The 19,085-nt window shown below is 38.6% G+C and overlaps 1 protein-coding gene across 2 annotated transcripts in view; it reads right to left on the minus strand.

Annotated features, from left to right (window-relative positions):
* The window catches only part of LOC126335359 (DNA polymerase alpha catalytic subunit), a 253,333-nt gene that overhangs the window by 133,983 nt on the left and 100,265 nt on the right, over window positions 1-19,085 (minus strand). For both annotated transcript variants that reach the window (XM_049998549.1, XM_049998550.1), the window contains 2 exons: window positions 9,462-9,581; window positions 5,241-5,424 (listed from right to left, as the gene is read on the minus strand). In XM_049998549.1, coding sequence (XP_049854506.1) covers window positions 5,241-5,424; window positions 9,462-9,581 — 304 coding nt within the window. The remainder of the gene's footprint in view (window positions 1-5,240; window positions 5,425-9,461; window positions 9,582-19,085) is intronic.

Genomic DNA, 19,085 nt, shown 5'->3' on the forward strand with positions numbered 1-19,085 from the left:
GAGACCAAGAGATGAATACACTAAGCAGATTCAGAAGGATGTAGGTTGCAGTAGGTACTGGGAGATGAAGAAGCTTGCACAGGATAGAGTAGCATGGAGAGCTGCATCAAACCAGTCTCCGGACTGAAGACAACAACAACAACAACAACTGTGTGCTAGCCTAAATGCAGACCTTACTTCCGTTTTATTTTCAGAAATGTCACGTCTGAAAGATGAAGAACTTCTTGAGTATTACTTTTCGCTTCCTGATAATGAAGAATTTTCAGACGAAGCAAGTGATGATGAAGCTGCAGATGAACTCACCCATCTTGATGCATCCAATAGTAAATCTATTGATACTACACTGCATACGACATTGGATGAGCCACCTAGCTATGGTCATCACAACAATGCTGACTGTGCTAGACTGGAGGTGGCAGAAAATGATGGTATTGCGTGTGCAGGAAAATAAAATGTCACCGAAGTTACCAATGACACTGCAAATGAAGTTATTGTGTGTGAAAAATAAGAGAATGGGGCCAAACATGCCAATGAAACTGAAACAGAGTGGATGACACTGTTACTTATATTGAAAACTTCTCAGTATCTCTTGATGGAAGTGCTGATATGAAGTTTGATTTTGGACAAAATGTTAAAGAAATAGATTATTTTTTTTTTACAGTTTTTACTGATGATTGTTTGAGGAAGATCAAAGATGAAACTAACCTCTATGCAACTCAAATATGTGACAACATTACTATAGGTAAAACGGTAAGACAGGCCACCTGCAATTGTAAAGGCACTGATGTTGAAGAAATAAAATATTTTATTGCCATTTACATTCTAATGGGAATACTTAGGCAGCCCGAGCCAAGTCACTATCGGTCCACCAACCACTTTTAAGTGTAAGTGCAATTTCTCAACTAATGAGTAAAACTAGGTTAAAAAAACTGACTGAAAAGATTCATTGCAATGACAATGCTACAGCAGTACCAAGAGGTGAAGCCTGTTATGATGGACTACGCAAATTACGCCCAATAAGTGATGCTATCAATAACAATTTGAAAAAAGTACACACTCCATAAGTATCATTGCTTTTGATGAAAGTATGGTCCCATTCAAAGGGCGCTTTTCTATAAAGCAGTAGCTTCCAATGAAGTATGTAAAACGAGGTTACAAAATTTGGTCTCTCACCAATTCAAAAACAGGTTTCATAACCCAGTTCGAGGTGTATACCGGAAAGAAGCACACCCAAGACTATTGTTCAGTTTGGGAAAAAATGTTGTGCTCCATCTAACTGAATCACACCTGCAGTCTCACCGACTAATTGTGTTCAATAACTTTTTTGTATCATACAACCTGATTAAGTCACCAAATGAAAAGAAAACTTTTTGGGGTTGGAACAGTGAGGACAAAAAGGAAGGTACTTCCAGGTATGATGAAGAAACAAGACAAATTGCAATGGAGGCAGTTTAAGTTCAAAACAAAGGGATGTGTCTCAGCAATAAAATGGCAAGACAACAAGATTGTGACAATACTACGCACTTATCATAGCCCAAAAGTTGTAACCTTCGTCAATAGGAAAAACAGAGATGGTACTTCATCAGAGGTATTCTGTCCTAAAGAAGTTGTTGAGTATAATACATTTAAGAGAGGTGTGGATCGCTTTGATCAGATGCATGGGAGATATGCAATTGGAAGGCAATCTCTAAAGTGGTGGCATCGTCTTTCCTTTTTTGTAATTGACCTGGCAACTGTTAACTGTTTCATAATGTGGAACTGTAAGCATGGAGGAGGTCATAACCAGTTATCTTTTCACCGTTCGCTTATCAGACAACTAACAGTGGGTCATGAAATCAAAAGAAGAGGAAGACCCAATTTTCTAAGAAGAAACAAGTCAGGTGTCAAGCTGTAAAACATTTCCCAGTAAAAGACACAAGGAAACGCTGCAGGTTCTGCAGCACAAAACAGAAGGAAGTACGAACCAACATGATGTGCATACACTGCAAAGGTCCTCTATGTGCACATGCCTGCTTCGAAAAATTTCATAGAAAATAAATGTTCCCGATATCAGCACTGGTAAAATTAACATCAATCATCATTTGTAATATAACCCTTGTATTTGTTTAAACTGTCACAAAAATTAATTATTTTTTTTGTAAAAGTTGTAGCTGAAATTAAATGTTGTCTCTCATGCTCTGTTTTTATTCAAACCTATGCAATACTCCCACCTAATGACCAATGGTACATGTAAGTACAACTTAAAATATTTTTTAAAAAACTGGTAATAGCAATCATACACTTTTTATACATTTCACTTTAGAAGCTATTCCTTAAGCAAAATTCAAAACAAACATTTAAAAAACTGAGCAAAAAATAGTTTGGTCATGAAAGGGTTAAAACATGACGTCAACCTCGTGAACAAAAAATATGCACATAGTACCCCCTCATTCTCTCTCTCTCTCTCTCTCTCTCTCTCTCTCTCTCTCTCTCTCTCTCTCACACACACACACACACACACACAACACACACACAACACACACACACACACACACACACACACACACACACACGTGAAATGAATGTAATTAGTCCATATGTGGTCAAAGAATATGGATTAAATCACAATAAGCAAATGGAGCGGAACAAAGAATTTGCAGCACAGAGCTTGTAGACACATAAGATTCACATGGAAGAACTGTTATCCAGGCTTTAAATTCCTTTCCAATGAAGACACAAACATCACACAGTTATAAGTACCAATCGTTACAAACAACGACTTGTCAACTATCATAGACTTGCCTTTGATCCAAGCAAATAATAAATTGTATGGAATTGGGGTGACATCAAATGTTAACTTTTCATATTATTGTTTGTGAAGTTGCAAAATGACACCGTTCATCTGTAAAACTGTAAAATGCTGCAATTTCCATACATTTTAAGGCTAAACCATTTAAGTTGGCAATTTGTATTTCCTAAATTTTATGCTCTTCAACAAATGTTGCCCAGTCTTGGCTTCACAGGCTGACTGTGCCAGATTCATGGGTTGCCTTTCCACATTTCCTACAAGTTGCTTCGCGTCTCCAGCTCAGTACTGTGTGGCCAAATCACTGGCACTTGCACCATCACATAGGATTAGGTATCCATGTCCACAACAGTACGTCATGTGACTACATCCTTGGTGAGAAAGATGTGCATCTCAACAACCGTATCATAATCACACTTTTTTTTTCCTTCCCCCCCTCTCCCCCCCATTCATTAGGAGTTCCAACTGCTTTGATCTGTTGGTTTCGATGAACAAGGAACCACTTGGTGACGCTTTAATAGATTTTAAGGTACCACTTAATGTTTCTAAACATTTATGGATATAGAAAGGGCCACTTTCTTAAATGTCCCCGTCTTCCTGTTGATCATTAGAAAAAGATACTGATTTATGACTTCTTGAGCCCTGTTATTACAGACAACCAGAGCATCAGAAGGACTAGCCTTCCACAGTCTCTTGGAAGAATGACTGCAAGTACTCCCAATGGTGCACGCATTGTGTTGGGAAGGTTTTTAAGTTGCGGATTCATCATGGTATTCCCACGAGCATGAACGGATATGAAGATCCACCTTGACAGAGCCCAGCTTGCCAGAGTACGCATTACAAAACAGAGGTGAGGCTCATCCCCCAGGGTTTGCCCAGGAATGAATGTTCCTCCTCAACAGCAATGCATCTCATCAGTGTGCAGCATACCTTGAGACTGAGGTTCATTTTTACATATATTAGAGACAATTATACCATCATCGCGATCTGGGAGGTGAAGTCAAGATCCCCAATCGCTGTGACGCATAATGTTCCACTGCCGCACTGCATGGCAGTCGCTGAAGTACGCACACAGCTTACGATTACGGAGGACTGACAGGGTTTGCCAGTCCCCAGGTAATTCAACTCTGGTTTGTTAAACTCATACCCAGCATATGAACATTGAGCTCCCTGAAGTGCTAACCATTTAGCACGGCCAGGAGAGCACAAGTGGCTTATCGAATTCCATGGATACGGCACCCATTAATCCACGGTTTTCTCAGTGCGACTGATTATTGCTGCACTTACGAGTGTTCAAACGAGTTTTTATTTCCATTTTTGCACAACATTTAGAGAACTGACCAAATAATCTTTTTTCTTCAGGTTCTACCAGTTATGCTGTTACGTGTGCTCACAGCATTTGTAAAGTGTAACGTGGGAGGAACACAAAAAATGAAAAGAGCTAAGATAATCATTCACCAATTAGTTGAGGATTTAGCTGTATACTGCTGCACAAAGATGATTTAGCATTTATAACTATGTGTCTGTCTACTGCTCATTGGCCCCCAATCCATGGAAATTTGTTAGCTTTAGAGTTTTATCTTTAATGTTTTACATTCTCGCATAGAATCCAGAACTGACCACCACTAATGACGCCAGGGCTGTCAACAAGAACTAACACTTCACACAAAAGAAAGTTCTAGCAAATTCCAATGTTCCGTGAATAACAAAGTCTCAAAAACCTCCTTAAACCATAAATTTCATATGATAAATAACTGCATGAGGTAGGAATCAAACTATGACCTGTTTGACAGCCAGTGACTGCAACTGCTGCACCACCGCAGATGACAAATAGCACAAGGCAAAATATTTTAATTTTGTATTATCACAGCACTAACTGTTGTGGCAAGAAACAATAATTCTTTTTGAACACTTACACTATTTTGTCAATATCAAGGATCCATTTCTCTAGTGAGCAATCAACCTTCACCTTTCCAAAATTCCTATCATGGATCATCATCATCAGTTGTAGCAAGTGTTCTAAACATTGAGATGAACCAGTTCAAGGTTGTTTCAAATAAAGATTTTTAAGGTTACATGAAAGTTCCTTCAGCAGTGTAAGTCTCTTCAACAAAACGTACTTTGCACAGACAGGGTCAAATATTTTTGGTAATTAAACTGCTGACTTATGATATTAGAGAACTAGTTTCACTGTAAATAATTTCAAATAAAACGAAACTGTGTATGACATATGACATAAATAAAGGAACAAAAGTCTGAATTAGCATTTCCAGTGTTTAACAGCATCCCTTTTTAATGATTATTTTCACAACGAATATTTGTAAGATGTAAGGCAGCCACATACAACTTTTCTTATAAAGCTAAGCATTTGGAGTACAATTTATTTCACAGATTATTCTGACTCAAACTCCAGTTCCAGAGTCCACAAAATATAATAATTTTTTCACGTACTTACCAGCAATATTGGTTATTTGAAGTGCCAAAGGCAAAACATTTAGGTCACACATGAGCCTTAGGATGAAAGCAGCATCCTGCATTGTGAGAGATATAAGGCGTACCAGTGACTCCGATGAATTATACTGATTACGCACTTCATTAGCAGTCAAGTCCCAACGTTTACTTTCATCAACATTTAGAACCTGTATTTCAATCGTGTTATTGGTAACACATCATAAAATGCAAAAAATAAAATATAGTATAACAACTGCTTTAACTGTAAATTACAATTCTTCCAAAACTCCTAATCATAGGCAAAATATGGTGTGTTACTTATAAATCAAGCCAAATATTACAAATACAACTGTTTCACATGCACATAAAATAGCACATAGGCAATAACTAAATTCATAAAAATATGCAAATTGTGACCATGCATACCAAGTTGCCTGTAAATGTCAATATTTCCTGTCAATAAATTTCACAAAGACATGTACACTTTGCTACCTGTCTATGGAATTGGTGCACACACGAAAACTGATCTCCAATGACAAAGGCCAACTACTTGGGAACCAAATAACAAAGAAAATAGCACAAATCTGGTAAGGAAAGTTATGACAGAATGTAAATAATTTAGGGTAAAGGAGAACACTTGCCGAGTACTTGACATTTTGGGTCACTGACACGCACACAAAAAGAATGTATACTTTGCTGGGTTTCGCCCAAATCCAAATCCTTTGATGAGCTACCGTGTGCACGACGCCCCCCCCCCCCCCCCCCCGTATGTTTTCATTCTGTTTTGTGTCCCTGTCAATGACCCCACTCTTTTTACTGTTTTATCCTTTGGTTTTAGAATGGAATGCCTGCTACCAAGTAACTATTTCCTCATGTATCTCCGATAGCAACATCATTTTGACTAATTTTATTTCACTTTTCAGGTTTCAACCATGAGAATCAGACTGACAGTTTATACTGTGCTTTCTAAAGTTATCATGGCTAATAGCCTGAGATGTGGTTCACATTCATAATCATCCTCTTTGCCGTCTACACTCGTAACAAATATTATTTACTAAATTATCAGAGACTGCTAATTCCCTCCTCTCTTCTAATTATACAAAGGTTTTCTTCAAATCTCTCACTATTTCTCACGTTGGTCACATCAAATTATGTTAATGCCAAACACATTAAGGGGACATTGTACGTGAAATTTGACATTTTCTGTTTTCTACTCCATAATGTACTTTGGACTTTCCTGAACCTTTTGGCATATAATACATTAAAATCAGACAATTGGGAGACCTTCAAATAATATTTTGAATGTTGATGTGTGACTGTCAAATTTTGCAGCCACACCTATACTGCCACAGTTGAGCAGTCATATCTTGGCAATCTTGGGAACTACACAGTCTAAAAGGCTGTGAATTGCTTTGTTTTGTGTCTACTGCTAAGTCACAAAAGTTGGCATAATGAAAAAACAAATCAGCCCTTTGTTTCCGATATATTTTTGTAGTAAGCTAACTTCTATTGCCTTTTATACACAAATAAAATGACTAAGCATTCTGGTTCTGGAGAAGTTAAGGGTAAGATCTGGACAGAACACAGCTAAAGGACTGCAGGAACTGGATGAGCTTCGTGTACGTGAAGCAGATTTAGCTGCTCAGCAAATGACACAAGATGCAAGAAAGAAAATGAGGAGGCAAGCACTGGGCTGTTGTGACACTGAAGAAGACACAGACTATGGGCCAGAGCAATTCTAGTGCATAAAAGCTGCAGAAATATAAGTCAGTATAAGAATTTGTAATAAAAAAGTTTGAAGCCTCAATACCTCTGAACTACTTTTTTTTTGCAATAAATGACCCGTTTTCTAAAAAAAAGTACTGATGGTAGAGACATGAAATTTTCATAGCATGACAAGTGTGAGATTCAACACATATGGAACTAGAATAATTAAAATATCCTGAGTTGTTTTGTTTTTATGTACATTTATTTACAAAATTCTGTAAAAAATTGAGTGTTTGAATAAAAAATAAAAAATAACATGCCCCACAATGCAATTTTAGTAATAATTCCAGCTCAGTGTCTCCAGAAAGGCACATTCAATAATTATAGAAAATTGTAAATTGGTGTCTTAAAGAGTTTCCAAGATTCGATAATTTAACATTGGCGGCAAAGGACATACGTGTCCCCTTAAGAGGCCATATCAATAACTGACAGGTGCCACTCATTTCAAGTTAAGCATTCTCTCTTATACAACCTTGAACCACACAGGAATCGGATTTATTATAACAGATTCTCTCAGTAAAAGTATAAGAATTTTGCTATGTTTTATCCTGCGATTGCCACCAAAATAAGGCTTCGTACAAGGAAACCCTTTGGTCACTGTGGTTAAATGCAAGCAGAACCAACCCCTATCAAATCAGTTTAAAAAACTATTGTTCTTCCAACCCAATAGCATCTCCTCCCCCCCCCCCCCCCCCCCCCACCTCACCATGATGGATTAGGTCTGCCAGTGGCAGGGTGGCTCAGAACCCCACTGATCCAAATGAAAGGCTGCCTTGAAAGAAGTGAGGAAATTGAGCTAGCCTATAATGTGGGATGCCCAAAGGCAATGGAGGCAGAAATGGAGAGAATCAATACGGCAGAGCTAGCAAAAGAGATCCTGCAAAATCCATTTCGCTTATGTAGGAAGAGACAAAGTGGTTAATGTCTGTTCATCAAATGTATAGCTGAAAATTTTCTCTGATCACATAAAGCAATAAACATGATAATGTATTTTGTAAAAGTTTCTAGCCCATGGAGCAATAACCCTCCCATTTTCTGGAAATGAGAAGTATGCATTCAGATTCTGAGGACTTACAACATTGTCCAAAGGAAGAATAAGGGGATTCTGAAATCAGCCTAAAACCTCAACGACATAACATAAAATGTGAAAACAGAGACCACTCACAGCTTTGGCCTTAATCCAGTTCTGACTGACAGGCTGTTGCCTACAAAGCATTACAAGAAGCGATCTATGATCATGGGCCTTGTCACTAAACCCTCCAGCTGTTATTGCTGGTAGATGAATCATGATGACACCATTGTTTGTTTATTCAAGCAGCTCCTCATTTGCCTCACAAGGGCTGAAGGGCTGAATGAGTCTCAGTCTCCCACACAGTTTTAATCCAGCAAAAAGTTTCATATCAGTGCACACACGGCTGCGGCGTGAAAAAATTCATTCTGGGAACATCCCCCCCAAACTGTGGCTAAGCCCTGTCTTTACAATATTCTTTCTTGCAGGAGTACTAGCCCCGCAAATTTTGCAGAGAACTTCTGTGAAGTCTGGAAGGTGGGAGGTGAGGTACTGGCAGAAGTAAAGCTGTGAAGATGGGTCAAGAGTCATGCTTGGGTAGCTCAGTTGGTAGAGCACTTGCCTTTGAAAGACGTATACATATAATTGTGTTTCACTGTTCCTAATACAGGCTTCTAGAGGTTGTAAAGTTAACATAACAGATGAAGTTATGATAAGGAACCTATGCCCATAGCATGGACACTGTTTTGAGTAACTTGTCAATTTCTCTTCTACATGACAAAGATGTCCTATCCTCCAAGTCAACAGTATGGTGTGCCTGTGGAGCACCGCAGCCAACCCTTCCACTTGTGAACATATGAGAGTCTCGCAGCTGTTGTTGTCAAATGGAAATGGTATGTGATGTCATAACTACAACAGAGATAGATGATGGCACCCTCTTCTCAATTTAACTATTTACCATGAAGCAGGAGATTTGAAAGTGATCTAATCTTCAAACTTATTTTATATACAAACAGTGCATTTCAAGACATGGGTTCCTTATGAAAACTACATCTAGTAAGTCCTCTCTACAACCCCTAGAAGTCTGTAACAGGAATAGTGAAACATCCTGTCTTAACTCTTACAGTGCCCTTACTGCATTTATATGAACTTTAAGTGAAGGATTTTTCTGTAAGTGGATAAGTTTCCAGTTAACAGTGCTATAGTTCTGACAGACTTTGGCACTGACTACACTAAGTTATTTGTCATGTGTGCAATAGCACATAGATTGATGGAAACACCAATGCTGTGATACCTCTATCTTATACTCTAAGTAGTAATGACTATAAATCACAAAAATGTTCACAGGTCAGCACAGTTACGTGCTGCCTACACATTTATGTAACAATGATACACATGAATCCAATCGGTAAATTAAACCTGAAGAAATATTCAAATGCAAAAACTTACCTGCTTGCACAGTGTTCCAAGATCATAGCTACGAGCTCTAATCAGTTCCTTTGCTGACAATTTTACATCACATATAAGTCGGCCACTTGTTACTTGCCGCTCAAGCCCTACTTGTTTGCCCTGTATGTGAGTTAAATCATATTAATAGTCAGCATTAACACTTGGCAAGAAATAAAGTAATTTATCATCAGAGAATGGAACAAAACGGACAACCCAGTACAAAAAACACTATTATGCTAAACTGCTTGTGTTGTGCCAGGCACGATGACATATAGCAAGTTTTACTAACAGGAATGTTAACCTTTGGATTACCAGCTTTGTCAAGTAAAGAACATGGACATACACCACTTGTACTCTATTGAAGTTACAGGAAAGGAGACTCAAACCATAAGCTAATTATGTCATTAAAGAAGATGAAAATATATAAATCCTGGGCACTTAAAAATTGAAAAGAAAATTCCATGCCTTCAGACAGTTTTAAAATCTGTTAACTAGCTCTCAAAAGAGAGAGCTCTTAGTTACTCATGCTGCATGTTGTCTTTAATACACAATACTGTCTTAATGTACGATGAAATAAAAGAAATTATTCAGGTAGTGAAGGGAGACGAAAATTTAATAGTAATTGGTGACTGGAATTCGAGTGTAGGAAAAGGGAGAGAAGGAAACATAGTAGGTGAATATGGATTGGGGCTAAGAAATGAAAGAGGAAGCCGCCTAGTAGAATTTTGCACAGAGCACAACTTAATCATAGCTAACACTTGGTTTAAGAATCATGAAAGAAGGTTGTATACATGGAAGAACCCTGGAGATACTAAAAGGTATCAGATAGATTATATAATGGTAAGACAGAGATTTAGGAACCAGGTTTTAAGTTGTAAGACATTTCCAGGGGCAGATGTGGACTCTGACCACAATCTATTGGTTATGACCTGTAGATTAAAACTGAAGAAACTGCAAAAATGTGAGAAATTAAGGAGATGGGACCTGGATAAACTGAAAGAACCAGAGGTTGTACAGAGTTTCAGAGAGAGCATAAGGGAACAATTGACAGGAATAGGGGAAAGAAATACAGTAGAAGAAGAATGGGTAGCTCTGAGGGATGTAGTAGTGAAGGCAGCAGAGGATAAAGTAGGTACAAAGACGAGGGCTGCTAGAAATCCTTGGGTAACAGAAGAAATATTGAATTTAATTGATGAAAGGAGAAAATATAAAAATGCAGTAAATGAAGCAGGCAAAAAGGAATACAAACGTCTCAAAAATGAGATCGATAGGAAGTGCAAAATGGCTAAACAGGGATGGCTAGAGGACAAATGTAAGGATGTAGAAGCTTATCTCACTAGGGGTAAGATAGATACTGCCTACAGGAAAATTAAAGAGACCTTTGGAGAGAAGAGAACCACGTGTATGAATATCAAGAGCTCAGATGGCAGCCCAGTTCTAAGCAAAGAAGGGAAAGCAGAAAGGTGGAAGGAGTATATAGAAGGTTTATACAAGGGCGATGTACTTGAGGACAATATTATGGAAATAGAAGAGGATGTAGATGAAGACGAAATGGGAGATACGATACTGCGTGAAGAGTTTGACAGAGCACTGAAAGACCTGAGTCGAAACAAGGCCCCCAGAGTAGACAACATTCCATTAGAACTACTGACGGCCTTGAGAGAGCCAGTCATGACAAAACTCTACCAGCTGGTGAGCAAGATGTATGAGACAGGCGAAATACCCTCAGACTTCAAGAAGAATATAATAATTCCAATCCCAAAGAAAGCAGGTGCTGACAGATGTGAAAATTACCGAACTATCAGTTTAATAAGCCACGGCTGCAAAATACTAACGCGAATTCTTTACAGACGAATGGAAAAACTGGTAGATGCAGACCTCGGGGAGGATCAGTTTGGATTCCGTCGAAATGTTGGAACACGTGAGGCAATACTGACCTTACGACTTATCTTAGAAGAAAGATTAAGAAAAGGCAAACCAACGTTTCTAGCATTTGTAGACTTAGAGAAAGCTTTTGACAATGTAGACTGGAATACTCTTTTTCAAATTCTAAAGGTGGCAGGGGTAAAATACAGGGAGCGAAAGGCTATTTACAATTTGTACAGAAACCAGATGGCAGTCATAAAAGTCGAGGGGCATGAAAGGGAAGCAGTGGTTGGGAAAGGAGTGAGACAGGGTTGTAGCCTCTCCCCGATGTTATTCAATCTGTATATTGAGCAAGCAGTAAAGGAAACAAAAGAAAAATTTGGAGTAGGTATTAAAATTCATGGAGCCGAAGTAAAAACTTTGAGGTTCGCCGATGACATTGTAATTCTGTCAGAGACGGCAAAGGACTTGGAAGAGCAGTTGAACGGAATGGACAGTGTCTTGAAAGGAGGATATAAGATGAACATTAACAAAAGCAAAACGAGGATAATGGAATGTAGTCAAATTAAATCGGGTGATGCTGAGGGAATTAGATTAGGAAATGAGACACTTAAAGTAGTAAAGGAGTTTTGCTATTTAGGAAGTAAAATAACTGATGATGGTCGAAGTAGAGAGGATATAAAATGTAGACTGGCAATGGCAAGGAAAGCGTTTCTGAAGAAGAGAAATTTGTTAACATCGAATATAGATTTATGTATCAGGAAGTCGTTTCTGAAAGTATTTGTTTGGAGTGTAGCCATGTATGGAAGTGAAACATGGACGATAACTAGTTTGGACAAGAAGAGAATAGAAGCTTTCGAAATGTGGTGCTACAGAAGAATACTGAAGATAAGGTGGATAGATCACGTAACTAATGAGGAGGTATTGAATAGGATTGGGGAGAAGAGAAGTTTGTGGCACAACTTGACTAGAAGAAGGGATCGGTTGGTAGGACATGTTTTGAGGCATCAAGGGATCACAAATTTAGCATTGGAGGGCAGCGTGGAGGGGAAAAATCGTAGAGGGAGACCGAGAGATGAGTACACTAAGCAGATTCAGAAGGATGTAGGTTGCAGTAGGTACTGGGAGATGAAGCAGCTTGCACAGGATAGAGTAGCATGGAGAGCTGCATCAAACCAGTCTCAGGACTGAAGACAACAACAACAACAACTGTCTTAATCATGGCAACAACTTTGACAAGCATACAATGCCAAATAGAAAAGCCTTACATGCTATTATAACTTCGAGTTGAACAAATATATTTGATGGATGACGCAATACATGAAAGTCATAAATCAAGTAAACAGAGTAAGACGTGTGTCACTTTAACAGTCAAATCATAACTGAGTCTGAGTCTAGCGGCCGCTGGCTGGCTGGCCACTTAGGTGGTGCTGCTGCTGCATGGCTGGCAGACAGTGCCGCATGTAGAAGACGCGCATAACTGCGCAGCGGCACTTTGAAAGATCGGCGAGTCACAACACATGCATAAATACCATCCATAGTTAACTTTGTTAAGGATGGAGTATATTTTCCTTTACAACACAAAAAGTTCTAGAACCAACAAGTCAGCATTATCGTCAATAGTTTCTGTTTCCAAAGGATTCGTTTATCCATTGCTTTAGTTTCTCCAAAATGTGTAAGTTTAGCCTCTCTAAGTTTGGGAGGAACATCACTGAAATTTTCCACACTGTCATTTGGGTTCTGTAGAGAACTGTGTACCTGTACACAGTTGAACATGTATGAACATGTTTACGACGTATAGTGTGTAACGCCTCATGTGCCATACCACCCAAAAAAAAAAAAAAAAAAAAAAAAAAAAAAAAAAAAAAAAAAAAAAAAAAAAAGAAGAAGTTTCATGGGTAGCTGACCATCCTGGAACATTTACATATGACGGAATTGTTTTATACTGTCAAGGTTGCAAGAAAAACATTTCATGCAAAAAATGTTTCAAATATATCGGTATGTCCAGACAAGTCTTCATATCACAGGAATGCAGAAGAAAGGATCACAACTTCTGACAACAGCAAGTTGCAGTAGCAGGAATTTGCCCAAAGGTAACCAAAAACGTCAGTTTAGCATGGATCTATGTCACGCATTCATTGCAAGCAATATTCCTCTTCACACACTTAACAGTCCCTATCATCAAAGGCTTCCTGTGCAAATATTGCTTAAATCAAAATATATCAGACAAATCAACAACATCGTGTAAAAATTACAAACCGACAATTTACATAAATGTTCTGGAAGAAATATGCAATGAACTCAAGGACAGCATTATCTGGATTTCAGTTGACAAAAATACACCCTTGTGGTCGCTACGTTGCAAATTTAATTGTTGGTGCTTTAAAAGAAGAGCCTCCTTCTTCCCATTTGATGGCCTGCAAAGAACCTAAAAAAGTAAATCATTCTATGATCACCAAATTTGTGAATGAGGGTATTAGAAAAATATTTCCAGAATGTTCCGCAGATGAAAGGATGTTTGCATTTATTACAGATGCTGCATCCTATATGATCAAAGTAGGCAAAGCCCTCCGAGTATTTTATCCCAATTTGATTCGTGAGACATGCTTTGCTCATGGAGTACATCACCCTGCTGAAGAGACACATTCCACATTTGTGAATCATTTCATCCACATGCACATGCACATGATTTCATCCACAAACAAAGTGTTTCTAAAGGCTCTCACTAACATCAAGATCTACATAAAAAAAACTACCAAATGTGCCTTTACCTCCCGAATCAGTGGTAACTCACTGGGGTACATGGGTCGAAGTTGTGTTGTTTTGCAATGAACATTTGAAGGCCATTAGAAGGGTTGCAAAAGACTTTGATAGTGCAGAGGCTTTGGCAGTTTGCCAGTGCAATGAAGCTTTTAATGATTCCAATATTAAAAAAGACAATGCTGTGACTAGCACTCATTTTTTCCAGATACCTGCAAGTATTACGTAGCTTGCAACTGGAGGTTTGGTGTTGAATGAACCTATACAGTTAAAGAATAAAATTATTCTAGTGAACTCCTCATTGCCAGGCGTATTCCCAAGAAAACTTAAAGAAAAGTTTGAAAACATTTTAAACAATAACTCAGGCTTTGAACCTACGTGCCAAATTGATGGGGAAAGTGAACTTATACCAGAAACAATAAATGCGAACACAGCAACCAAGTTCAAATACTTCCCAGTTACCTCAGTTGATGTAGAATGGTTCTTTTCTGCTTATAAAAATGTTCTGAGTGGCTGAAGACACAATCTTACTAGCGAACATTTGGAACAGTACTTGGTCGTTTATGTTTACATTAGTAGAAACATGTAAAATAAATTTTAAAGATGCTTTGGACCAATAGTATTAATTACAAGTTAATGCTGTTCAAAAAAATTCATGATTGTATGTAGTTTTTTAAATAAAATATTATGAAGTTTTTGAGTGTGCACCTCTGCATGTGATATATCTCTAAATGATCCCGTTCATATCGATTTTTTCGCTGCAACTCACTTGCATCGCATGTGCTTGTTACCGGCAACAATTGCAAAGAAGGTGCAATTCTTGAAACATGGCACGCATCCCTATTTTAAAAATTTTCGAAAGATGGTCCCAGAAAGGCCCCCTTCCTAACCTCTACTGGAAAGTATTCAGAAAATGATATCAGAGTTCTAAATGTGGCTGGCGCTCTTCCCTGTGATTGATATGCACAGGTTCGACCTTGATATATACGCACGCAGTAACTACCAATTTTTTTATAATTTGATCTTGCATATTTCAACACTTTTCATGCATATTTTAAGGTTTTTATGATGCATATAATCCAGTCTCTAGTAATTATCTTACTAACAGATCTATTAATGATCATGGAAGAAGAGCTAGATTTAGTTCTGTATACCAAGAAAAATTAAACATAAGACTGAAACAGTATTTTCTACCTGGGAATCATAAATCTGTAATAAATTGCCCAAGGAATGAAACATATAACTAAAATCAACATGTTTACTTCTTAAATACTACATGCTATACACCAAAATATTATTTAAATGATGCAAAGTACAGGATTGATTAAAAAAGGTTGGAATTGGTAAAAACTACAAAATAAAAAATCTCTATCTTTCAGAATATACTTTTAGTACGTATGCCATCCTCACCCCATGAACCACGTACCTTGCCGTTGGTGAGGAGGCTTGCGTGCCTCAGCGATACAGATAGCCGTACCGAAGGTGCAACCACAATGGAGGGGTATCTGTTGAGAGGCCAGAAAAACGTGTGGTTCCTGAAGAGGGGCAGCAGCCTTTTCAGTAGTTGCAGGGGCAACAGTCTGGATGATTGACTGATCTGGCCTTGTAACAATAACCAAAATGGCCTTGCTGTGCTGGTACTGCGAATGGCTGAGAGCAAGGGGAAACTACGGCCGTAATCTTTCCCGAGGGCATGCAGCTTTACTGTATGATTAAATGATGATGGCGTCCTCTTGGGTAAAATATTCCGGAGATAAAATACTCCCCCATTCGGATCTCCGGGCGGGGACTACTCAGGAGGACGTCGTTATCAGGAGAAAGAAAACTGGCGTTCTACGGATCGGAGCGTGGAATGTCAGATCCCTTAATCGGGCAGGTAGGTTAGAAAATTTAAAAAGGGGAAATGGATAGGTTTAAGTTAGATATAGTGGGAATTAGTGAAGTTCGGTGGCAGGAGGAACAAGACTTTCGGTCAGGTGACTAGAAGGTTAGGAACACAAAATCAAATAGGGGTAATGCAGGAGAAGGATTAATAATGAATAAAAAAATAGGAGTGCGGGTAAGCTACTACAAACAGCATAGTGAACGCATTATTGTGGCCAGGATAGACACAAAGCCCACACCTACTACAGTAGTACAAGTTTATATGCCAACTAGCTCTGCAGATGCCGAAGAAATTGAAGAAATGTATGATGAAATAAAAGAAATTATTCAGATAGTGAAGGGTGACGACAATTTAATAGTCATGGGTGACTGGAATTCAGTAGTAGGAAAAGGGAGAGAAGGAAATGTAGTAGGTGAATATGAACTGGGGCAAAGAATGAAAGAGGAAGCTGCCTGGTAGAATTTTGCACAGAGCACAACTTAATCATAGCTAACACTTGGTTCAAGAACCATAAAAGAAGGCTATATACATGGAAGAAGCCTGGAGATACTGACAGGCTTCAGATAGATTATATAATGGTAAGACAGAGATTTAGGAACCAGGTTTTAAATTGTAAGACATTTCCAGGGGCAGATGTGGACTCTGACCACAATCTATTGGTTATGACCTGTAGATTAAAACTAAAGAAACTCCAAAAAGGTGGGAACTTAAGGAGATGGGACCTGGATAAACTAAGAGAACCAGAGATTGTACAGAGTTTCAGGGAGAGCATAAGGGAACAATTGACAAGAATGGGGGAAAGAAATACAGTAGAAGAAGAATGGGTAGCTTTGAGGGATGAAGTAGTGAAGGCAGCAGAGGATCAAGTAGGTAAAAAGACGAAGGCTAGTAGAAATCCTTGGGTAACAGAAGAAATATTGAATTTAATTGATGAGAGGAGAAAATATAAAAATGCAGTAAATGAAGCAGGCAAAAAGGAATACAAACGTCTCAAAAATGAGATCGACAGGAAATGCAAAATGGCTAAGCAGGGATGGCTAGAGGACAAATGTAAGGATGTAGAGGCTTATCTCACTAGGGGTAAGATAGATACTGCCTACAGGAAAATTAAAGAGACCTTTGGAGATAAGAGAACCACTTGTATGAACATCCAGACCTCAGATGGAAACCCACTTCTAAGCAAAGAAGGGAAAGCAGAAAGGTGGAAGGAGTATATAAAGGGTCTATGCAAGGGCGATGTACTTGAGGACAATATTATGGAAATGGAAGAGGATGTACATGAAGACGAAATGGGAGATAGGATACTGCCTGAAGAGTTTCACAGAGCACTGAAAGACCTGAGTCGAAACAAGGCCCCCGCAGTAGACAACATTCCAATGTGAGAGCCAGTCCTGACAAAACTCTACCATCTGGTGAGTAAGATGTATGAGACAGGCGAAATACCCTCAGACTTCAAGAAGAATATAATAATTCCAATCCTAAAGAAAGCAGGTGTTGATAGATGTGAAAATTACCGAACTATCAGTTTAATAAGTCACAGCTGCAAAATACTAATGCGAATTCTATATAGCCGAATGGAAAAACTAGCAGAAGCCGACCTCGGGGAAGATCAGTTTGGATTCCATAGAAATGGTGGAACACGTGAGGCAATACTGACCTTACGTCTTATCTTAGAAGCTAGATTAAGGAAGGGCAAACCTACGTTTCTAGCATTTGTAGACCTAGAAAAAGTTTTTGACAATGTTGATTGGAATACTCACTTTTAAATTCTAAAGGTGGCAGGGGTAAAATACAGAGAGCGAAAGGCTATTTACAATTTGTACAGAAACCAGATGGCAGTTATAAGAGTTGAGGGGCATGAAAGGGAAGCAGTGGTTGGAAAGGGAGTAAGACACGGTTGTAGCCTCTCCCCAATGTTATTCAATCTGTATATTGAGCAAACAGTAAAGGAAACAAAAGAAAAATTCGGAGTAGGTATTAAAATCCATGGAGGAGAAATAAAAGCTTTGAGGTTCGCCGATGACATCGTAATTCTGTCAGAGACAGCAAAGGACTTGGAAGAGCAGTTGAACGGAATGGACAGTGTCTTGAAAGGAGGATATAAGACGAACATCAACAAAAGCAAAATGAGGATAATGGAATGTAGTCGAATTAAGTCAGGTGATGCTGAGGGAATTAGATTAGGAAAGCAAAATAACTGATGATGGTTGAAGTAGAGAGGATATAAAATGTAGACTGGCAATGGCAAGGAAAGCGTTTCTCAAGAAGAGAAATTTGTTAACATCGAGTATAGATTTAAGTGTCAGGAAGTCGTTTCTGAAAGTATTTGTATGGAGTGTAGCCGTGTATGGAAGTGAAACATGGACGATAACTAGTTTTGACAAGAAGAGAATAGAAGCTTTCGAAATGTGGTGCTACAGAAGAATGCTGAAGATTAGATGGGTAAATCACATAACTAATGAGGAAGTATTGAATAGGATTGGGGAGAGGAGAAGTTTGTGGCACAACTTGACCAGAAGAAGGGATCGGTTGGTAGGACATGTCCTAAGGCATCAAGGGATCACAAATTTAGCATTGGAGGGCAGCGTGGAGGGTAAAAATTGTAGAGGGAGACCAAGAGATGAATACACTAAGCAGATTCAGAAGGATGTAGGTTGCAGTAACTACTGGGAGATGAAGAAGCTTGCACAGGATAGAGTAGCATGGAGAGCTGCATCAAACCAGTCTCAGGACTGAAGACAACAACAACAACAACAACAACAACAACAACAACAACATTTGAAAACATTGACTTTCCCAATAAAAATATGACTGTTGGAAATTTGTCTAACAGACTTACAGAGAGTATAATTGCTTGCACAGTGTGCACCATTGGTCCCGAAATATTTTAGTTTTTGATGTTCCCTTCACAAAGGCCTGAGGAAATACTACAGGGTGATTATAATTAAATCTTCACTGTCTGAGAGGACTACAGGATACCTCTTTTTAGGATCAGTGTTGATACCCAACATAAGTACATCCATAATGTTGGAAGTTGACTACTTTCCACCACTGCACTGAACTATGGTTGCTGAAGAATAGCCCAGCAAATGAAAGCTTATCTCCATGCCATT

This window comes from Schistocerca gregaria, chromosome 2 (assembly GCF_023897955.1).
Source record: "Schistocerca gregaria isolate iqSchGreg1 chromosome 2, iqSchGreg1.2, whole genome shotgun sequence".
Classification (NCBI taxonomy): Eukaryota; Metazoa; Arthropoda; class Insecta; order Orthoptera; family Acrididae; genus Schistocerca; species Schistocerca gregaria.